Here is a 25,414-nt window from a genome sequence, read left to right as displayed (position 1 = left end):
TTGAGCCATGAACTTTAACAAAACATGATTGTAACACGATTAAATATGTAAATATTTAGCACTTCCAAATTTTAATGACACAACTTTTGAGCACCATTCGCACCTGACAATATGGCACTAGCAATAATAAGGCAGTCATATTTTTTCTTGAAATAATCAAGCTGTTTTCCATTCCATAAACATAAATTATTTTTTTATTTTGTATTCATTGTTGCACAGTATCAGAAGATGTTCCCAGCTGCAGTTCATTATTAATATCATTTCTTCTTTGTTCTCCTGCAGATTCAGAAGATTCATGTTTATGATGTTTAAAAGGAATGTTAAGAAATGTATTAAAACTTTGTCATCTCTCCATTCTTGGTGCTCTATTTAATATTTTATTATAAAGTATTAAACTTATAAATACCAAAACTGTACAGTATGGTTAATTACATAAAAATTATGCACAAAAATAAAACCAAAGTAATTAATAATTACAAAAGAGCACATTAACAATAAAACCAAAGTAAAAACTAAACTATTTGGATGTAGTAACTGCTACATAATTCATAGATGATGATAAACTGCTAATTCTTCTAAAGTACAACAGATCCTATTCTGTTCAGTTTATCAACTGGTAAGAAAGCATTTCAACATTTTAATAACCAGTATCACCATGGTTTATATAGGCTAAATATCAGCCATGGATATCAGTCTTATTTCCTTAATACGAGGTTGAAATGTATTTTACCAAATACACGGTTAACATATTTTTACATTTTTCTCTAATCTGCACATTTTATAAATAGTCTCACTTTATGCCAAATTTATGAAATAATCGAAGTTCTCACAAATTAAAAATTCATCTAGACTCACATAACTTGAAAACAGAGCAAATGATTTGTAAATTATGTCTATGCTATTAATAATGGCCAGGGTCACTTTAACAAACAGAATTTCCTTATCTTTTTTTCAGGATTTTTAATTCAAGGTCTTTAGGAAACAAGTCCTTCTGGAATGCTTGTTTAAAACACATACTAAGATGACATGGACACTCTTCAACTTCACTTACAACTAGCCAAAATTAAAGCGAAACATAGCAGTTTGGAATTAAGAATCTCCAAGTTTCCATCTTTGTTATAGACCATGAAACCTCACCTGTACCTTAGCATCAAGCTTTGTACACAATAAATACTTTAAAACTGGTGCTAGATAGGTTTACAAACAATTTTTTAAACTCTAATTGCCAAGGTACGTACAGAGTTAGCATATTATTCTTAGTCTTTTTTTTTCCATTAAGTTTTATTCAAATAATCTGAACAAATTCTAAGTGGCAAATTACACTAGGTCAGATAATACAACTATCAAATGTTTCAACAACACAAATTTTGCCCAAGAGAATAAATACTGTGCTTAAAATAAAGAACTCACTAAGAGGGGTAAGAAGAAAAAATAGGTGTAAATTAACTTCATAAATTTAGAAAAGAAAATTAACAACAGAAGGAGAGAATAAAAGGGCCCTTGAGAGAGAAGGAAGTCATGAATGTAAGAGACACTGCTTCTAACTTGCTCAAATTTGATTGATAAAAAAATGTCTGCAAAAACAATAGCTATGGAGAGAGGGATACAAGAGTGAGGGGAGAAACAAGTTTACATTGGGGGCTGGCCCAGTGGCATAGCAGTTAAGTTTGCATGCTCTGCTTCAGTGGCCCAGGGTTCACCAGTTCAGATCCTAGGCGCAGACCTATGCACTGCTCATCAAGCCATGCCATGGCAGGTGTCCCACACATAAAATAGAGGAAGATGGGCACAGATGTTAACTCAGGGTCAATCTTCCTCAGGAAAAAGAGGAGGATTGGCAACAGATGTTAGACCAGAGCTAATCTTCCTCACCAAAGAAAAAAAGTTTACATTGTATAATATGGTCTTGGTTGCCTAAATCTTGGTACTAAGGTAATACAAAAGCAGGCTTGAATTTTTTAAATGTTGAGCTAATATGCATATAAAAGATATCCCTAAATATTAAGCAGTACTCTAGGGAAACAGCTGTCAGATCCTACCTTTACAAGGGAACGAAATCCACAGGTAAAGCTGGTAGGCAATACTGACCCTACAATATACCAGTGTATTCTGAAGTTCTGATGGGCTACTAAGAAGAGTATGAAAAACTACTCTCTCTAACCTGTGAAGCTTCTATGATAAGTAAGAAACGGTCTCTGAGTAGAAACTCTCTATGAGGGAGAATAAACTATAAAATTTTCCTACTATCTGACTATATTTCCTATCATCAGGATTCTATAGATTGCTCTCTAGTCAAAATGATAGGAATTGAATGTGATGTATTAAAACAGATACTACCTTTACAGGAAGCCTTCAAATTTTCTTAGCATTTCTATTTGAAATTTTAAAACTATTTTTGCTCTATGGATTCAAATTAAAAATAAATAATAAAACTTGGTAGAAACAAAACAAAACAAAAAACTCTTCACATACCTGGCAAATCTGATGACATGCTTGATATTGGCGTGTGGTGGAATGGTACTGAGTAGTCTGTTAATGAAGGCGGAATAGCAGCAGGATCAACCGAAGTCACACTGGGCACCCTTACAGAAGATGGCTGATACATGAGAACCCTGTTTTAAATAGCATGGGAAATTACAAATAATCTGGCTGTTAGTTCACAGGAGAGAAGGGCGGCACTGCTGGGCATTCTCAGTCGCAAGATTGCTAAGTTTCAACACAACTATATGGCAGCTACTCACTACACAGTACTCCACTCTACTCTCCTCTTTCATAACAGTCTTCATTTTAACATGAACGTATGTTGACTCTCAACTGCAGCTGTGACATAAGAGCAAGTTGGCATTAAAACATAATGTACAGTGCTGAAGTAATACATAAAACTTTCATCCACAAATAGAAATGTACTTTACAAGTGCTTTGAATAATGTATGTGTAACATATATGTGGATATTAGTAATTTTATCTATAAATAAATTTAGAAATAGAGGACTCCTAAGATTTGATTTAAATCAGGACACCTTTATGAGTGAAGCTACTTACTATAACTTAACCAGAATTTCTTCTATTCTAACTTGAATTGTGTTAATTATTAGCAACCTCATCTGGGAATCACCTGAGCAAAGAAAGCCAATCCTAAAGCCAGCCAACCTGAAGATAATCAGCAGCAATCAGAAATCAGAATAACTACTCAAGATTTAAGATATAATATCCAGAAATAACACACCGGCTACCATGAGACGATCTACTCTTCTAATAGGAGTTTATGACTTTGAAATTAGCTGGTCATGCTACTAAACATACAAATTAAACACAGTTAAATACTTTATAATTGGTATTATATATATATACACAGTGCATACAATTATAACTTTATAATTTCAAGAAGCAGTATAATAAACATTTTTGAAAAAGTTCAGGCATAAAGATGATTTTGCATTCTTCCTATTTAACCTTCATTTTCTCTTAGCCCAAGGTAAACAGTTAGAACTTCACAAGAAAAACATCTTGAATTTATACAAGAAATAAGCAATGTTATGGACCCTATGGCTGACAGTGGCCATCTTTTGTTTGACATCTTAGCAGGGCCACAGTGGTCCCAGCTGCTGTCTGAGCTTCACGATGCCACCCAAGGACAAGAAGAAGAACATAAATGCCAGAAAGCTGGTCAAGAAAGATGAAGACCACGCGAAGACATCCTGGGGTAAGGCCAAAAAGAAGTGGTCCAAAGCCAAAGTTTGAGACAAGCTCAATAACCTAGTCTTGTTTGACAAAGCCACATATGCAAAACTCTGTAAGGAAGTTCCTAACTATAGGTTTATAACCTCAGCTGTTGTCTCTAAGAGACTGAAGATTCCCAGTTCCCTGACAAGGGTAGCCCTTCAGGAGCTCCTTAGTGAAGGACTCATTAAAGTGGTTTCAAAGCACAGAGTTCAGATAATTTACACCAGAAGGGCAGAAATGTCCCAGCTACTAGTAAAGATGCATGAGCAGGTCCCACCAACTGTACGTTTTGAAAAATAAAACTTTATTAAGATAAAAAAAAGGGGGGCAGGGACATGGAGACATTAAGGTTAGCATCTCAAAGGGCTGACAGTAAACTACTGTAAGCTTAATGAGACAGGCACAGAATTCGGTAGCTGGATGGGACCATTAGAAAGATAAGAAAGTGAAACCGACAGAAACTTAAAGACAGACGATGGTCACAAAGCTAGACTGAGATGACAACTAGGACTTCTAGAGGTACTTTCCCTTGGTTCAAACACTTCCTCTTATTGCTCAGATTATTAAATACTAGTAATAAGAAATGGTGACACAGTTGCATGACACTCTTCATACTCTAAATAACTGACAAACTGTTTCATACACTTTAAATCTCAAACCACTTAATCACAACTTCTTAAGACACTGGAGTTCTTCTAAAACTAGTTTGCATTATGACATGAGGATCTGGTCTAGCTGTTATTCTGTACTATTTGTCAAAAATACGGATGTCAGGGGCCAGCCCTGTGACTGAGTAGTTAAAGTTTCTCAAGGACCACTTCGGCGGCCTGGGATGGGGGATTCAGATCCTGATTACAGACCTACTCTGCTCATCAGCCATGCTGTGGAGGCATCCCACCAACAAAAAAACAGGAAGACTGGCACAGATGTTAGCTCAGGGTGAATCTTCTCATAAAAAAAAAATATATAGATGTCACCAGAAATATGGAAAACAAAGTCATCTTGAGAGTTAGCAACTGTCTTAGTCTCAGAAAACTAAATAAATAACATAGGTCAGAGTTGAAAAATTTTAAAACCTGAACCATTTAGGAGGCATAGGAAATATAACATGCTTTAGACAATAACATAAGCCTAGTATTTCAAAACATATTTCCTAGAGGAAGATGAAGAGGGAAGGAAGTCATCTTCCACAGAGCAACCTGTCTAGCTTACAATCAGGAGGATGTTTCTTGGCCTTCCATGTTACCTAGAGACCTGAAACCACAAGCAGGAGGAGCAACGTTAGAAAAGGCAGACTCCAGAGGGGGAAAGAGAAAACCTGGGATGAGATCAAATAAGTTACGTTGTATTAAAGCATATCTTTTTCTGGAGTTTTGAAAACAATAGTCCTCTCCAGGGATGACAGTAGAAGAATGGGAAATCACCAAAAGTGTTTTCAAATTACACATGATCCTACTTCTCACACAGGAATGCATATCAGAAATTAGGAAAGGGGCAAAGGCGGTAAGAAGGAGAAAGAGATTGGTGTGTTAGTGCTGAGGAGGGGGTTAAAAAAGTGGCTCTGTTTTTGTGTTTTTTTTTTTTTTTTAAAGATCGGCACCTGAGCTAACAACTTTGCCAATCTTTTTTTTTTTTCCTTCTGCTTTATCTCCCCAAACCACCCCCCCCCCCCCACCCAACCCTGTCCCGGTACATAGTTGTATATCTTAGTTGCATGTCCTTCTAGTTGTGTCATGTGGGACGCCACCTCAACGTGGCCTGACGAGCACTGCCATGTCCACGCCCAGGATCTGAACCAGGGAAACCCTGGGCCGCCACAGCGGAGAGCGCGAACTTAACCATGTGGCCACGGGGCTGGCCCCAAGGTTTTTTTTTTTTCCTTTTGCTTCCTCACAGCATTAACATCTTAATCATGTTTTTTAAAAAATCTAAGATGCAAGCTTCTGAAGACATATATATATATACACACACACACACTATATATACACAAACATACATATATGATTTCATTTATTTTAAAAAATTCCTACTTAAAAGTACATTTAATCTATCTTTTTTCCTCTGACACCAAAGAAACTAAAAGAAAAATTTCAGGTTCACAAGAAAGAAACAATGCCAGCCTTCCTCCTGTTTCCCCATCTCTTCCTTTGATATCTCACAGGAGATTTTCTTTTGTCTTGATCTTGAATTGACCCTTCAATGTGGATCACATTTATAGGAAACAATAACAAGACTCACTTTCCTCTCCTGGCCACTTTCCTTACATCTGTACAGGAGTCAGGTCACTGTTCAACACGCTGTCTGTCATCATAGTAACAGATATCTAATTATTGCATATGTTCTGTTCTCATAACATTAAATTAAATAACTATTCCTTGTCTCTCCAATACAAAATGGTGACCATCACAACATGTGAAAACGGTAAAGTCCAATGAGGGTACAAATTATTAAATCAACATATAAAATCTCAGCAAAACATCTGAAAAACCAACTATTTAGGGTAGATTAATTTCTATTACCTGAACTTTGCAACCATTAACACAAATGCAACTTTAAATAGAATGAGTGAAATTAAACATTTGTTAGAATTATCAAACCATGTACTGGTAGCAGATTTTTGTTTTAACCAGAACCTTCACAAGGATCACATTCAGAAAGGTAAAATGAATCTAATGCCCATGCAAAAAATAGATCTATTTATAGATACGGAATAACAGGGACCATGGAGAAACGTAAATGTCTGATGGCTATGTCTGATGGAACTGTATGTATAAAAATGTGATGCTATAAAGTAATACAAGTTTTTAAAAAGCTTTTAACATTTGTTACTGCCTCCTCATAGGATTGAGAAATACACAAACAGGCAGACAGATACATTATGCATATGCACATATATATTTTTAACTTTTATAGCTTCATCCATAATATCACAGCATAAAAGTAAATTGCTGGTATTAGTATTAATAAATACTAATTAATTAATACTATTTACTACTTAGTATTAATATAGCAAGTATTAGTATTCTAGACTGTGTACTGGATTACTGAATTCATCTTAGTTGGCTCACACTTAGACATCTGGAAATGAGTTAACAATCCAATAACTTGAACTTTTACCCATAAACCTGAAATTCATTGTGTACTCCCACTTTACGATCATAAAAATATTTTTTAAAAGATTCAATTTTGCTACCAATTCCTAATGATTCTTAATCTAGAGAAATACATATTTTTCTCTATTCTTTCTTTCCCATCTTTAGAATACCTCCTTATTAATGACAAAGCAGTCATTCAATTTCCAGTGAATGGAGTAGGGGCATAATATTTACAATTGTCTTTCAATGTAGAAAAATATCTTAGATGAAAGTGCCAGCTTCTTCTGATAGGTACTATATGACTGCACTTAAAGGCTAGAATAGGTATACAAGGAAAGGGGCTAGAAAGAGTACCATCAAAATGTTAACAGTGGTTACCTCTAGGCAGAATGCTTTTTACTTCTTGGTGCTTTATAAAATTGCTTCTAACAATAATTTTTACTAAAACAATACCTCTTGAAAAATAACTGTTCACATAATTTCTGGACTGTTACAGTAGTTTTCCTGGTTTCTGATTCTCTATTCTTTCTCATTTGCTTACTATCATTGACCAAGAAGTCCTACGACAAACTTACGCAGCAGAGGAAAACCATAAAAATTCTAGATGCTGAGCCACAAGAGAGGATATGAAAAGGATGACCAGGAACAAAACCACAAAAGTTTAAGAGTTGAAAAAGGTTACAGAGATGATATAACCACAGCATAAGTCTCCACTATGACACTGTGACAGATGTCACACACTCTACCTTAACACAGAAAGTGTAATTTCAGCACTAGACATCAACTTTCTTAGTGTTCATAAACCTCAAATGGAACACGTTTCCATGTATCTTTCCTGCTTTGGTCTTAGATCTACCAAATGTTGTAACAAAGGATAAACTTAATCCAGTTAATCACAATGACTCCCTTTTAAGAACTACAAGATAACTACACCTTATATTCTCTTCTCCTGGCTTAACAGCTTCCATCCTGAGAGCCATTCACCCATCATGCTACAGTTTCCACTATTCACCATCCTGTTCCCCTCCTCTGGCTGCACTCATTTGTTTATACCCTTCTTGATGACCCGCACTAAGTAAAATGGTATAAGTGAAAGTCATCTAGCCCAAAATGTGACAAAACTGGCATGGTATGTTTTCCAGACACTATGCTTCTTTTATTAATGGAGACTAAGAACAAATCAGCTTAAGTGGTAAACTCTTCAAACCATTAAGTGAATTCTAACATTTCAGAGAGTTTCTATCAGGAATGGCTATTAATTTACTGAATGCTTTTCCAGCATCTATTAAGATGACTACATAGTATTCCTTATGACAAGATCCATTTCATTAATATATTTCCTAATAATAAAGCATTCCTGGATAAACCCTACTTGGTGGTAATGAATGCCCTTTTAATATATAATTAAACAATTTCCTAATATTGAATTCAGAATTTTCATTTATCTTCCCACATTAGCCTATTTCATAAAGATTTTTCTGTATGACTGTTAACATATAAATCTACTTTGGGTATTAAGAGTTATATTGATTTCACAAAATGAGCTTGGTAGCTAACTTTTTAAACAAAAATTTTCATATGTTGCTGGTTTAGTCACTAATATCCAGCTGATGGTTACAATATTAATTTTCATTTTCTTTTTAACCTAGATGAGGAGTCTTGCATCTATCTCTATGGTAGCTGACCACAGGTATGAACTATCCTCTGCATATTGAAGCCATTTCAGATTCTGTCACCCCATGTACATGCCATTCTTCCAGTTTCATGTCTTCATCAAGTACTGATAAAATGTGCTAAAGGACAGATAGAGGGTGGTTCCTTATGGCATGCCACAAGAGACACCCTCCAAGACCACATCAATCCATAAGTTAGCATCACTATGCACAACCATTCAACCTGGCATGAATCCATCTAACTATAATACTGTGCAACTCATGTTTTCCAAGCATATTCTATAGGATATTATTAGAGAGTAAAATCTGGAAACACCACATCTAAGTATTCATTCTCATGATTCTCCACTCCGGTCAACATTCCAAAATTATAATTTCATTTTTTATCATTTAAATTCTAGACGTGCCAAACAAATTGTCTGAAAGGAGCAATAAATGATCAGCATTCCAGAAAAAAACCCACTTGCAATACTTTTTGCATTTTCTGTTCCACCAAAAAAAGGTCTCATTCTGATTAAATGGATAAAAGAAAATATACACCCTTACTATTATGTGTAAATCATATCTAAAAATATAAATATTTTAACAGTGAAGAAGGCAACACAAAAGTTTTAATTCTCCTGGTTTCAAAAGTAACTATAAAAAAAGAATGTGACAGAAGTGCACTGACAGTATAATTCCATTTATATAAAATGTCTAGAACTTGGAAATTTCTAAACATGAAAAGAAGATCAATGGTTGCCTAGATCTGGGTGTGAATGGGGATTAAGTGCAAATGAACACGAGAGAAGTTTACTGGATGTTGGAAATATTCTACAACTGAATTTGTGATGATGACTGTACAAACTCAATAAATTTACTAAAATCACTGAATTGTGCAAGTGAATACTTAAGATGGGAGAATTTTATGGTATACAAATTATACCCCAATAAAACCATTAGAAGAAATAAAGTGCAGTGAGAAGCCAAAAAATCAAGACTGGCACACTCAAGTTTAAAAGAATGTGTTCACGGAATGCCAGATAAACCTCTGGTCCTTTCTTGCAGGTTCCAAAATCTCCAAGAAGCACCTATTGCTAAATACTCAAACCTGTCATTTACTATAGTTCAGCAATGCCTCTGCCAGATGAACCATAAACAATACATGCCAGAATGCATTTACTTGCCCATATTTTGCCCTGGAGAGGGTGAGAGGGGAAGGCAATCAATCTTTATTGAGAAACTAACATGTGCCCAACACTGAGGCTAAGCTCTTTTCATTATCTTATTGAAACCTGAAAATAATCTTATGAGGTAGGCATTACTTAACCCCATTTTACAGAACAGAAAAAGGAGGTTCAAACAAGTCCATCCAAGATCACAGAATGAGTAAGTAATGGTGTCAAAATTGGAATCCACAGTTGTTGGATTCCCAACTCTACACTCCATTATACCACGCTTCCTCATGTTGGTCTGTGATGACAAATTTCCTCCATTCAGATGGGTTCAAGAAAATGACAAAAAGTATCAAATATGAAATAAATACTTAGACATGAGATCTTAACTCTCACTTCCCAAAGATGGGAGTATTTTCTTGATCAAAATTTGCTTTCCCATAACACTGCGCTCACCTGAAAATATTTCAACTGAACAAAGGCAAATAAAAATAGCCTTCTAGAGTTATGCAACTCTCAGAGACATTTACAAACCTATCCCAAGAACAGTTAGTCACAAGGGCAATAAACAATAGTGAACTATAAATTAACAAACCCTTTGGTTGGGCTGCTTTGTGTTTCTGACATAAAGATGCATTTCCTTTTGGCAGGAGGGTCTTCCTCTTCATCAGAAGAGCTTTCTATCGTTAGGTCAATAACATCCACTTTCTTCTTGCTTGCCTCACTGGCTACAGTTACTGAACAAGGCTTACTGAGGACACTTGAACCTGCATATAAGAACAAAAGGAAAATTTAAAAACCAAAGGTATAACATAAATAAACTCAAGCCAGAAGAGCGTTAAATGTGTAGCATATCTGGGAGAATACACAGCCAGTAAAGCGACATACTCTGTCCCATGGACAGAGACCAACTCCCTAACCCCAGATATCTGTCTGTAAAATGACTGCTTACCTGGGGAGGCAAGATGAGCTCTACGCCTTGACAGAGGTTCAAAGGCCTCCTTCAGACAGCATGCTCTTAGTCATCTCCCCAGTACTGCCAATCAATTTGCGCAGATCCTGCTGCTCACGCTGTCTCCCCAGGTAAGCAGTCATTTTACAGACAGACTTCTGGAGTTAGGGGGCTGGTCTCTGGCCACGGACAAGAGTATGTGGCTTCACTGGCTGTGTATTCTCAAGGACGTGTGGCAGCATTAAGTCAAAATCAGATAATTCCATTCTAGCAAAGGAATCGTGTTTATATCAAAGAGTGTATAGGCTCTTCATCATAAGCCAGAACTTCATCATATGTTAACTCACCATTTCAGAGAAACTATATTATGCCCTGCAATCTATTTAGCAAAAAATGAATGCTAGTTGATAATGGAAAAGCAGCAGCAACTAATCAATTAAGTCACTGTTTTTCTCAAAGATGAGGGAAATCTTAAATCATTCCACCAGGAGGTTCAGTAACAGTCACAGAAGAATAATTAATATTGACATAAATCCTTTACTTTTTCCTCTCTTCTTACTCTGAACATTTATTATTCATTACATTATTAGAATATCAAATATAGTCACCACAGAACGCAAATGCAGTGAGTGGACTATGTCAAATAAAAAGAAACCTTAAGTTCACACTTAAGGGTTTAAATTACTCAAACTGCCGTGGAGTTTTGCCACTCAGTTTGGACAGGTGCAAAGAGTTGAAGGCTGAGTCGTACATCTCAGGTCACCAAGGCAATGGTCAAATTCCTTCCCACAAAGAATGGCAACAGTTTGTGTACCACTTTTTTTTAGCAACTAACATGTGACACCCCCCGCCCCCCCATTAATGGAGGATGCAGGTTCTCTAGCCACACCTCCACTTGGGGATCCTAAGTACAGGAACTCCAAAAACAATTCTGAAAAACCGCCTATAGAAATGTCATTTATAACTTTTCATTTTGTAACAAACACCATATATTAAAATGATCCTAGGTGACTGTTTCATTTACTTTACATATGTAAAACATACTGTGAAAAGGCTAATTATAGGAGGGTATAAACTTTAGCACATCTCTTATGGAAAGAATCAGTTGGGGGAAATTACACATGTAACAGATGATCAAATGATAAAGTCAGAAAACTGAGAATCAAATATAGTCCTAGTGGCCAAGGTTACTGAGAAAGACAATGCTGCGTTAGTTCACTGCTAGCTATGCTCTCTGCTGCCACTCTGCACATACTTTCTATTTTTGTACACGGTTGGCTGGATACTTTCATAGCTTCTTTCTTCGGTCTCATTGGACACCAAGAACCATCTTCTTGGAATTTGATCTCATCCACATCAGAACAGTCATTGAGAATTTCCATAAAAAGCCTATAAAGCAATTAAGAAGTGCATAAATGTAGTGAATGGCTTTGTTAATAGGTGAAATAACAGTAATACACATTACCTTGGAGACAAAAGTAATGCTACCTGACTTTTTTGTTTGTTTTGGCATTTCAATACTTCACACCTTACAATAACTATTATATTCTCTTCAGCCTAGGTTTTAACAGGCAACAAAAAAGTTACTTAGTATCATCTAAAAAGTCAGTGGCTAAACAGAAATAGAAACAGAGCCTCCTAGCTGAGATAGGCAATGAAGAACCACCTCTAACACACCACATAAAACAAACATAAGCAAACATAAAGGTTATTGTAGAAAAATGATTTATAAGTTATCAATGAAAAAGAATCATAGGGGTGGGGAAGGGAGGGAAGAATAGGGACAGAAAAGAAGTCTTAATAAATTTACAATAACTCAGAGCATATAAATTATGTTCTATGACCAAAAAGAAATTAAATTTGAAATCATCAGAAAAATATCTGAAAAATCCACAAATATTTGGAAACTAAACCAAATAATCTATGAAACAAAGAAAACAGAAGAGCAGAAATTAGAAAAGTATTCTGAACTGAATGAAAATGAAAATATAATAAAATTTGTGGAATGTAGCTAATGTAGTATTTAGATGAAAATTTACAGCAGTACTCTTCCTATATTAGAAAGACACAAATCAATAACCTCAGCTTCTAGCTAAATGAAACTGGAAAAAGAAAATCAAATTAAAGTGAAAGCAGACAAGAAAAGGAAAATAAGAAAGAATAGATATCAATGAAATAGAAAAAAATCAATGAAACCAGAAAGCTGATACGCTAAGATCAGTAAAATTGACAACCTTCTAGTCAGACTTAAGTTCACTCAAAAAGTAATAGAGAGGAGTGACATCAGCATCATGGTGGAGTGAGCTCTTCCCTTAGACTCTCCCCCCTAAGATACAACAAAAAGGATACCCATAAACCAACAGAGGACATTCACACAACACAACAGATGTCTGAGAGATACACACCGCCATATGTCTGAAGGTGGAGGTGGTGGACCCCCCGGGAGGCAGTGGAAGGAGTGCTGGAAGGTGGAATCCGCAATCAGATACTACTACTATGTGAAGACACAAATCCACCCAATCAAACAGTATCAAGATGTATATTAACACTCCAGACCAGAAGGAAAATGACAAGCACCTAGAAATCAACCCTGAAGGCAGAGAAATCTATCTACAATCTAAACGACAGAGAATTCAAAATAGCTATCAAAGAAAAACTCAATGAGTTACACAACTCAGGAAGACAGTTCAATGAAATCGGGAAGAAAATTAATGAACAGAGGGAATTCTTCACAAGAGATGGAAACCATTAAAAAAAAAAATCAGACATGGTGGAGATGAAAAACACAATGAATGAGATAAAGAAAAATCTAGAGTCTTTGAATAACAGAGCTTATATTATGGAGGAGAGAATTAGCAAATGAAAGGACAGAAATATAGAAATGCTTCAGATGGAGGAGGAGCGAAAACTAAGACTAAAAAGAAATGAAGAAATTCTCCAAGAAATATCCAACTCAATTAGGAAATGCAACATAAGGATTATAGGTATTCCAGATGGAGAAGAAAGAGGTGCACAGAGCTTGGTCAAAGAAACAATAGTTGAAAACTTCCCAAGCCTGGAGAAGGAGCTGGAATTACAAGAAAAGAAGCTAATAGAATTCCTAATTATATCAATGTAAAAAAACCATCTTCAAGGCATACATTTGTAAAACTGGCAAAAGTCAACAACAAAGAACAAGTATTAAGGGCAGCAAGGCAGAAGAAAATACCTACAAAGAAAACTGTGTCAGGCTTTCAGCAGATTTCTCAGCAGAAACTTACAGGCAAGGACAGGGTAGAATGATATACTCAAAATTCTGAAAGACAAAACTTTCAGCCAACAATACTCTATCCAGAAAAAATATCCTTCACATATGATGGAGAAATAAAACCTTTCCCAGATTAAAGCTGAGGGAGCTCATTGCCACAAAACCCTCACACAGGAAATGATAAAGAAGGCCCTCATACCTGGAAAAAGAAAAAAGAAAAAGTATACAATGCCTTGAGCAAGGAGATAAACAGGCAGACAAAATCAGAAAATTGCAGCTCTCTAACAGAACATTAGTTAACAATTATAACACTAAAGATAGAGGGAAAGAAAATATCAAATATAATCATAATCATTTTAACCACAAACTCACAACACAAAGCACAGTAAGTTGTGACAACAATAACGTAGACAGGGATGAGGAAAGGGATGGAACCTGCTTAGACTAAGGAAATAAGAGCTATCAGAAAACGGACTATCTCATCTACGAGATTTTTTTATACAAACCTCATGGTAACCACTAAAGCAATAATCAGAAGAGAGACACAAACGATAAATAAAGAGAAAACCATCATGGAAAACTATGGAACTGAATTGACAGTCCAAAGTACATGGAACGAGAAACAAGGGAAATACAGAATAACTACAAAACGAGTGATAAAATGGCAGCGTTAAGCTGTCACATATCAATAATCACTCTAAATGTAAATAGACTGAATTCTCCTATCAAAAGACATAGAGTGGCTGGAGGGACTGAAAAACAAGATGCAACAATATCCTGCCTCCAGGAAACATTTCTCAGCTCTAAACACAAACACAGGCTCACAGTTAAGGGACTGAAAATGATACTCTAAGCTAACGGCAAACAAAAGAAAGCAGGTGTTGCCATACTTATTTCAGACAAAGCAAACTTCAAGATAAAACAAAGAGAGACAAAGAGGGACAGTATATAATGATAAAAGGGACACTCCGCTAAGGAGACATAAGACTTAGAAATTTATATGCACCTAACACAGGAGCACCAAAGTACATAAAGCAACTATTAAAAGGACATATTAACAGCAACATAGTAATAGTAGGGGACCTTAACACCCCACTTACATCAATGGATAGATCATCCGGACAGAAAGTCAACAAGCAAATAGTGGAATTAAATGAAACACTAGACCAGAAGAGGTTTATATCGAACACTCCATCCAAAAACAGCAGAATACACATTCTTTTCAAGTGCACATGGAAAATTCTCAAGGACAGACCATAGGTTGGGAAACAAGGCAAGCCTCCTAACTTTAGGAAGACTGAAATCATACCACGCCTCTTTTCTGACCATAACGCTATGAAACTAGAATCAACTACAAGAAAAAAGCTGAGAAAGTGACTAATATGTAGAGACTAAACAACATGCTACTCAACAACCAACGGATCACTGAAGAAATTAAAGGAGAAATCAAAAATTATCTGGAGACGAAAATGAAAATACACCATATCAACTCATATGGGATGCAGGAAAAGTGGTCGTAAGATGAAAATTGATGGCAATACAGGCTCACATTAACAAACAAGAAAAACCTCAAATAAGCAATCAAACTATACCTAACAGAACTAGAAAAAGAACAAACAAAGCCCAAAGTCAGCAGAAGGAGAGAAATAATGAAAATTAGAGCAGAAATAAATGAAATTGAAACCAAAACAACAGTAGGAAGGATCAATGAAACTAACAGCTTGTTCCTTGAGAAGATTAACAAAACTGACAACACTTAGCTAGACTATGAAAAAAACAGAGAAGGCTCAAATAAATAAAATTAGAAATGAAAGAGAAGAAATTATAAGGGATACCACAGAAATACAATGGATTACAAGAGAATACTATGAAAAACTATATGCCAAAAATCGGACAATCTAGCAGAAGTGGATAAATTCTTAGACTCTACAACCTGCCAAAACTGAATCAAGAAGAAATAGAGAATCTGAGTAGCCCAATCACAAGTAAAGAGACTGAAAGAATAATCAAAAACCTCCCAAAAAAGAAACAGTTAATCTGAGGAATTCTATGTCTATTAAAGAAATTGAATTTGTAGCTAAAAACTTTACCACAAAGAAAACTCCAGGCTCAAATGTCTTCACTAGAGAATTCTACCAAATATTTGAGGAGCTTTATCACTCTTCCCAACTCACTGTGTAAGGCCAGCATTACTCCGATACGAAAACCAGACAAAGACATTACAAGAAAACAATAGATAATATCCCTCAAGTATTTAGAAACCAAACAATAAATCTAAAAGTTAACAAATCATGAACAAGTGGGATTTATCCCCAGAATGCAAGGTTAGTTTAGTATTGGAAAGTCAATCAATGTAAAACCCCATGGTACCAGACTAGACAGTGCAAAATGGCAGGACAAAAAAATAAAAGGCATCCAGTTTACAAAGGAAGTAGTAAAACTGTCTTTATTTACAAACAACATTAGTGTCCATTAGAATATCCAATGTAATCTACTATAAAGCTACTAGAACTACAAATTGACCTTAGTAAGGTTTCAAGATATGAGAGCAATATATAAAAAACTATATTTCGGGGCCAGCCTGGTGGCACAGTGGTTAAGTGTGCACATTCTGCTTCTCGGCGGCCCAGGGTTCGCCACTTCGGATCCCGGGTGTGGACATGGCACCGCTTGACAAAAGCCATGCTGTGGTAAGCATCCCACATATAAAGTAGAGGAAGATGGGCATGGCTGTTAGCTCAGGGCCAGTCTTCCTTAGCAAAAAGAGGAGGATTGGCAGCAGATGTTAGCTCAGGGCTAATTTTCCTCAAAAAAACAAAGAAACAAAAAACTATATTTCTATATACTAGCAACAACCAGAATTTTTTTTAAATACCACATCAAAAGTATGAAATGCTTAGGGATAAATGTGACATAAGGCATATGAGACCTATATACGGAAAATCACAAAACATTACTAAGACATAACTAGAGATAAATCATGTTAATGGATCAGAAGACTCAATATTTTTAAGTCACTCTTAACTGATGTATAGATTCAACATGATACAAATAAAAATCCCAGCAGATGTTTTTCTACTTGACACGCTGACTCTAAAATTTGCATTGAGAAGCAAAAGATCTATAACAGCCAAAATAACTGTGAAAAAGAGCAAAGTTTGCAGAGGCACATTACACTGATTTGCAGACAGTGCAGTACTGACATAAATATAGACAAGTCCATGGAACAAAACAGAGTTCAGAGATAAATCCACACATACATGGCCAAGTGATTTTTGAAAAAGGTGCAAAGGCAATTCAATGACGAATAATAATCTTTTCAACAAGTGGGGTGAAACAACTGCATAGCCATATGCCAAAAAAAATCCACCTTGGCTCTTACTTTGTTCCATATACAAAAATTAACTTGATATGGATAATAGACCTAAATATAAAATTAAATCATAAAACTCCTAAGAGAAGCATAGAGAAAATCTTTGTGACCTTGGGTAAGGGAAAAATGTCTTAATATCGAAAGCATAATCCTTCAAAGAAACCCTTGATAAATTAGGCCTTCATCTAAATTAAGAACTTCTGCTCTTTGAAAGACACTATCAAGAGACTGAAAAGAAGAATGGCAGAAAATATTTGCAAATCACACATCTGATAACAGACTTGTATCCAGAATATATAAAGAATTATCAAAACTCAATAATATGAAAACAAACAATCCAATTTAAAAATGAGCAAAAGCTTAAACAGTTACTTTACCAAAGAAGATACACAGATGGTGAGTAAACACACAGACAGATGCTCAATATAATTAGTCATAAAGAAAATGCAAATTAAATCCACAGTGGGGTACTGCTATATACCAGCAAAATGTCTAAAATTACAAAGACTATACCAAATGTTGCTGAGAATGTGGAGCAACTGGAACTCTCATATACTGCTAGTGGGAATATAAAATAGTACAACCACTTTAGAAAACGGTTTGGTAACTTCTTTAAAAATTAAGCATACACATTGCCATGTGATCAGGGATTCCACTCCTAGGTACTGACCCAATGAAAACATCAGTCCACACAAAGACGTGGACATGAATGTTCACAGTAGCTTTATTTGCAGAAGCCCCAAACCAGAAACAATCCATTAACAAGTGAACTGATACACTGCGGTATATCTATACAATGGAATGCTATTTGGCAATAAAAATGAACTATTGGTATATGTAGCAATGTGGATGAATCTCAAAATAAGTATGCTGAATAAAATAAGCTAGACATACTTCATGATTCCATTCATATAAAATTGTAGAAAATCCAAACTAATCTACAGAAACAGAAAGTATATAAACAGTATTTGCCTAAAGACATAGTGGGAGGGAGAGATTAGAAAGAAACATGGAAAAACTCGGAGAGTGATAAATATGTTCATTATCTTGATTGTCTTGATCATTTCACAGGGGTATATATAGGTCAAAATGTATCAAATTGTACACTTTTCATATAGGCAGTTCCTAAACCTCATTAAAGCTGATAAAAATGAGTAAAAAGGGAAAAAAAAGCCTCCTTCATCAGAAGATGTAATACTTTAAATGTTTATTTTCCCTAATTGTACTGAAAACGTTAACATAATTCCAATCAAAAACCAAACAGGATTGCTTTGTGTAATTTGAGAACTCTTTTATTCTGCCAGAGTAAACGTTAATAATGGCAAAACAAATTGTGAAAATAATCAAGAAATGCTGAAACATATGGCTTAAGCGATATTAACACATAACAGAAATCCAATAATTAAAATAGTTTTGTACTGGCCAACTAACGCTTTGATCAACAGAGCAAACAGCAGTTCAGAAATTAACACTAGTATATGTAAGAATGTATTAAATGACGGAGGCAGTATCTTAAGTCCACAGGACAGATTAGTCTAGATATTGGTGAGACTACTGACTAACAATCAGCATGGTAGGGTAGGGTGACCCTACTTTAATGGGATCACCTACTCCCACCCTAAAGTTTCTTCCTCCTCCTCAATTTTCCTTACATAGCTCCATTCTTTACCTTTATAAGCACTTAACACTTAATATGTAATTCTTACTGTCTCTCACACTAGAAGTGCTCTGTTCACCACTTTAGACCCAGTATCTGACACACAGCAGGTGTTTAATAAGTATTATGTTGAATAAATTCATGAAGGAATGCATGATGGAATGAAGAACTGCACAACTAAAAGGAAAGAAAAAAAACCCATAAAAATACCTGACAAAAACAAGTGAATGTTCACATAAAATCTCTGGGACTTTCCAAACACATTAAAGACAGAAATCCAAAATGAAAAGACAGAGTTTTCGAAATAAAAATTTAAAGTTTTTGAATGAAAAAAGTCACAATAAATACAATTAGAAGGCAAACTAGGAAAATATATTTGGCACATGTGGACAGAGAAATTAACATCCTCAATATATACGACCACTTATGAATTAGTAAGAAAAAGACGAACCACCACAAAGAAAAATGAAAAAAAGAACACTCGGAGGCAATTTGTGAAAAGTTACTGTGACAACCAATATATGGATGAAGATTGTTTGATAACTCTTGTAATAGAAAAAACAGAAATCAGAACAGTAAGAAACCTTTCCAACTAGGAAATTGGTAAAGGTATTTTAAAAATAAGATTTAATACGATATATATGGTTGGTAAGAAGACAGAGAAGTGGGCTTCTAATACACTACTAGCAGGACAGTGAAGTGACCTGGTAGAGAGTAAAACAGTTTACTCCTTCTGGGAAGCATCTTTATAATAAATAGTAAAAGCCTTAAAATTATATATTCTCTTCGATTCAGCATTTCAATTTCTAAGAACTTTAAGAAAAAATCCATAGACATACACACACACACAAAACGCTTCAAAAATGTTCATATCACAAGCAACTTAAAATAGAAAACGTAGAAGCAGACAATATAGGCAATAATAGAAAAAACATTTAAACAATTAGTAGTATACCCATATAATGGATATCAAGTATTTAGGAAACACATTCTAAAATATTAATGGACAAAGGAGTATGACATAAGCTACTTACTCTCCAAGAGTTCAAAAGAATTCTGAAAATAGTCATAATTATCATCTCTTTCTCTCTACACATACATGCACAAGCCAAAAATGTGTATACACATATATATTAAGAGGGAGTGTGATAAAACAAACATGGCAGAATGTCATCAACTGATGCATCTGAGTCAGAGTTACACAGGAGGCTCTTGGTGCTACTGTTGCAACTTCTATGGAAGTTTGAAATTATTTTAAAATGTTAAAAAGATTTAAAAAGTAAAAACCGGGGGCTGGCCCCGTGGCCCAGTGGTTAAGTTCGCGCGCTCCGCAGCAGGCGGCCCAGTGTTTCGTTAGTTCGAATCCTGGGCGCTGACATGGCACTGCTCATCAGACCACGCTGAGGCAGCGTCCCACATGCCACAACTAGAAGGACCCACAACAAAGAATACACAACTATGTACCGGGGGGCTTTGGGGAGAAAAAGGAAAAAATAAAATCTTTAAAAAATAAATAAATAAATAAAAAGTAAAAACTCAGTTAAGTTTATAGAGAAAACTGAAAGTCCCATTCACTCTTCATTGCCTCATTCCTCTCTACACAGTAATACTTTTAAAACTTAGGGGAAAAAATGCTGTAAAACTATCTTTAAAGATCTAGGATATTTTTCAGTCTATAGTGAGCGAAAATCATATGCACATAAAAATCATTATGTAAAGTATGAGTTCAATCTTTTTACATCAATAACAAAGACATCACTATACGATGTAATGTTGATGATTTTATATTAATCTTTTCATTAATTGTATTTTCTAAATCTTACAGTGGTGCATAGACGATATATGCATTTTTTTAAAGCGTTATCCAAAAGAAAAGGTACCTCGTTTAGTGATAATTAGTTCATATTATTTTCTAAATTCTGAAATATGCAATATAAGATAATGCTTAAGAGTTTGCGGTCCACAGTCAGAAAAATCTGGGCGTGAATTCCAACTTTGAACTTACCGGCTTCGAAACACAACTCTACCTACCCTACCTCCTGTTGTGTGTTTTTATACAAACCCTAGTTGCTCCTTACAAAGTTCTATGTAAGCAAAATGACATCTCTAAGTGGACTTTCCCCTCTTCCCTATGGGCTATGAAATATGATCTATGAGAGCACAAAGAAAAGGAAGCTACACACCCTCTTGTCCCCAACAAAAATCATATTATAAAGACAAAAGGGCCACTAACCACAGTTTAAAAACAAGATTGAGAACAATTAAGCATAAAGCAGAAAACACAAATATCTAGACTTTAAGCTACAGTAGACTTCTTCTAAGGTCGTGCTGAATGGAGACACAGCTAATAGCTAGGCTGGGATATACTTACCCATCTAGAATTAGACTTTCATAGGCAGCTTTTTTGTCACACACAGGACAAATCCAGGTGGGCTTCTTCTCATTCATTTGCAGATAAAGGGCAGCATCAAAACACTGTAGATGTGTACAAGTCACCGCACGACACGGGATTGTCAGCCTCATCTTCCCTAACTACAGGACAGGGACAACAACATGGGAAACCACTTCAGAAAGAAGAACAAAGCCGCAAAGTGAACAGCCAGTCATCAAAGTCTGGAGAAGTCACACAAGATTAAAATGAAAAAGACATTCAAACCAGAATTTACTTCCATCAACACCACTATGTATTTTATTTGTATTCATTGATTGCCCTAAGATTTTTAAGAGACCATCTCAGTTCTTGAAAATAGGTAACACATAAATTCAGACAGAAAAAGATAAATATACAATGAAAACATATCTCCTCACTTGTTCCCCTATTTAGAGGGAACCACTGCTGTCCATCTCTTCCACGTCCTCTCACGCGTAATCAAACGCGTATTTTAAAAAACACGTTCCGACTAATGGCAGCACACAATATACACACAATTCTGCACCTTTTGTGACAAAATATAACTTGGTGATTATTTCACATGTACCAAAACATAAAGAGCTATTATGATATGAAGGTATCATGATTGATATGAAAGATTATTTACGTAACCAGTACCCTTCCTAGCGATGGACATTTAAATTCTTTCTAATCTTTTATTACAAATAATGCTGCAATAAATATCTATAGGACAAATTCCCAGAAGTGAAATTTTTGGGTCAAAGGTTTCGAAAGTGCATCTGTGATTTTTGTGACATTGACAATCTATCTTCCACAGAGGATATCTACTGATTTATGCATATACATGCATTAATGTGCTTGGTTACCCTCGACCCTGTCAATATAGTGCTACTGAATTCTTTCATCTCTGCCAATCTGATAAACACCCCATTACAGTTGTGATCTACATTTCTCTTATTATAAATAAAGCTGAGCCTCTTTTTTTTCACTTCTAAGAGTCATCTGTGTTTCCAAGAACTGTCTGTTCATAAGCTTTTCTCATTTTCCATTTGGGTATTAATCTTAAGTACCTATTTATGGGAGCTCTATATTAATGAGCCTCGTGCATGCACGTTATACTAATTGCAAATATATTTTTCACTTATAAAAATTTTTCACTTTTCTATAACCACGTGTCAATGACTCAATATACTTTTGTGTAACTAAGGTCCTCTGCTTCAATTCTTATTCCAGTTGACGGAGGTATACTAACATCAAAACACACGCAATAGCCAGATTAGATCAGCCCACAGCTTCCTGGATAGCATTTCAAACCTCTCTTATATGTCCTTTACAGAAAAAAATCTTGGTTTATAACCAGCTCTGCCATAGAAAATCTGTTTCTCCCACTAGACTCTAAACTCCTCAAGGACAAGGCCTAGGTCGCTCTTCACCACTGTAATCCAAGTGTTACAGCACAGTACTTAGCATGCAGCATGTGCTCAGTATTTCTTGACCAGACAGCAGAATGAATGGAGAGACTGGAAAAGAGGCAAAAAGAAAGGAAGGGAAGTGGGAAGGACTTCTTCATATGCACTATAAAGTCTTTAGAATTAACAGAAAACTTGTAACAGTTAACTCTGCCTGAGGGGTAGGAATTTAGGATATTACTTTTTTTCCTTTTGGTTTACCTGTAATTTCTTTCTTCTAAAATGAATATTTGGTTATTTTGTAATTTAAAAAGAAAATAATTTAGCCAATTCATCATCCTAGCAGTAATTAACACTTACATGGTTCTACCTACATGCAAAGTACAATGCTGAGTACTTTACATTAATGCTAGTAACACTTTACATTTAAACCTAACAACTGCACTATACAGAAGATATACGTTATCACCTCCCTTTTATACATGAGGAAACTGAGGCACAAAGAAGCTAAGTAACTTGACTAACATTACAAAGTCAGAAAGTGGCAGAGACAATATTTGAACTACGAAGCTCTGGCTCTAGGGTCCATACTCTTATCACTGAGCTATACCGCCTCTGCCTACGTGTCGAACTAGGTTTCTAAAAGGACCTTAGAAGTTATAGTGATTTATGCAAGTATCCAGCACAATATAACTCATTATTTAAGACAGACAAAAAAGTAAGAATGGAACCTGAAGCGACTTCTCTTCTTGCAATATTTGCTTCTATATTTTCCCTACCTTCAATAACAAATCATCCCTTAAGTAATGCAGACTTTTACAGTGTGCTGACTTTTATATAAACTTCATATAACTCTCATAACAACTCTACGACTCCAGAAGGACTACTCTCTATATTTCTACTTTTGAAATGAAGATGCTAAGGCTACAAGAGGCTAAAAACAACACACTCACTGAGATACAGCTGGTGGAGCTATAACACAAATCCAAATGTTTTTCACTTTCATGAGAACGCTCCTAGTTTTGTAACGTTATACCCGGTGCTAGTTTTTGGTCTTAATTCCCTACCTTTTCCTATTTGCTAAGAGTTTTTGTTCTATTAGGAATGGATAATGACTAAATACCTATTCGGCACCTAATGAGATGATCACGGGGGTTCCCCCCCTTTTAATTATTAATATAAAGTTTTAATACATTTTCTAAAGTCACACTATACTTGCATTATCCCTCTGTTACGACATATTAATCTTTTAAAATAGTACTGGGGGGCCGGCCCAGTGGCACAGCAGTTAAGTGTGCACGTTCCACATCTCGGTGGCCTGGGGTTCGCTGTTTCGGATCCTGGGTGCGGACATGGCACTGCTTGACAAAAGCCATGCTGTGGTAGGCGTCCCACATATAGAGTAGAGGAAGATGGGCGTGGATGTTAGCTCAGGGCCAGTATTCCTCAGCAAAAAGAGGAGGATTGGTAGTAGTTAGCTCAGGGCTAATCTTCCTCAAAAAAAAAAAATATATAGTACTGGATTTTACCGGCTGGTGCTTTATTTAGCAATTTTCCATCACTGCTTTTTTACACAATCAGTGTTTGGAAACAACCCAAATAATCACTAAAAAAGGGTGAATAAATAAGTTACATTGAACCCTTCAACAAAATGCCTACAATGATAAAAAATAAGATAGATCTACATACATTAATACATTTAAGATATACTGTTAATTTAAAAAACAGTAAACCACAGAACAGTATATACAGCACAATACAATTTTTTCCTATAAGCACACATATGATTACGAATATAGAGTCAAATCTAAAAGATAAATCATACTATTAGTAATAATGTTACTAAAATGTTTCTAGAATAACAGACCTTAATTTAAATTTTTACTTTTGTTTCTTTCCTACTGAACAATTTTATAATAAAGTAGGTATTGTCAATTTTTGTAATTTGTTTCTTTAAAATAATGCTCTAACTCAGCCTACTATGGTTTTCTTAGGCTACTAGTTCTCAAACTTTTGGTTTCAGAATCCCTTTACATTCTTAAAGACTGAGAACCTAAAATAGGTTTTATGAATGTAGGCTGTATTTATCAGTATTTGCTGTATTAGAAATTAAAACAGACACTTTTAAAACAAAAGAATACACAAGTACCCATTCCATCAGCCATCAGAACAATGACATCACCATCTGTCAGGTAATCCCTGTTAAACATCACTGGCTACTCATGAGAGAATGAGGGCAAAAAAAGGAGAAACTGTGTTCTAGTAGGATTATAAAAATAGTTTTGACTTCATGGATCTCTTCCAAGAGTCTCAGGGACTCCCAGGTATTTCTGAGCCACACTCTGCAAACTGTTGCTTTTTTCTTCTTCTTCTATGCTATTTTCAGCTCTCCTGTCACTGCCTCAGAATTTCCACAGCATACAGAAATGACAACATTCAGGAATACAAAAGTTGCTGATCCTAAATTTAATCCTACTCTACTGTCTTACAAGAATTAACGAGCATTTCCCAAATTAAGAAGGCACTTATTTCTAACTGGCAAATCTGATCAATTTCCTAATACTTATTATGGCATGTTAATTTGAATGTGCTAAAATCGATTTAGTCAGATGGTGGTGCTGTTTTGAAACATATCATTTTTATGAATGAAATGATGTCTAACCAATACACTTGTTTTTATTAAAATGTTAAGCAGGTAGTATCTAAATGGATTTTCACTTCAATGTAGACTAATTAGTA

The 25,414-nt window shown here is 35.4% G+C and overlaps 1 protein-coding gene across 7 annotated transcripts in view; it reads right to left on the bottom strand.

Annotated features, from left to right (window-relative positions):
• Window positions 1-25,414, bottom strand: part of PIAS2 (protein inhibitor of activated STAT 2) — a 107,334-nt gene that overhangs the window by 12,596 nt on the left and 69,324 nt on the right. For 5 of the 7 annotated variants that reach the window (XM_046671366.1, XM_046671367.1, XM_046671370.1 and 2 more), the window contains 4 exons: window positions 21,246-21,406; window positions 11,853-11,986; window positions 10,241-10,412; window positions 2,473-2,612 (listed from right to left, as the gene is read on the bottom strand). In XM_046671366.1, the coding sequence (XP_046527322.1) occupies window positions 2,473-2,612; window positions 10,241-10,412; window positions 11,853-11,986; window positions 21,246-21,406 (607 nt within the window). Of the gene's footprint in view, window positions 1-103; window positions 277-2,472; window positions 2,613-10,240; window positions 10,413-11,852; window positions 11,987-21,245; window positions 21,407-25,414 lie in introns of all 7 variants that reach the window. The other 2 variants (XR_006890092.1, XR_006890093.1) reach the window with 1 other exon arrangement.

The sequence above is a fragment of the Equus quagga genome, chromosome 9 (genome assembly GCF_021613505.1).
Source record: "Equus quagga isolate Etosha38 chromosome 9, UCLA_HA_Equagga_1.0, whole genome shotgun sequence".
Lineage (NCBI taxonomy): Eukaryota > Metazoa > Chordata > Mammalia > Perissodactyla > Equidae > Equus > Equus quagga.
This window is presented reverse-complemented; position numbering and strand designations above follow the sequence as displayed.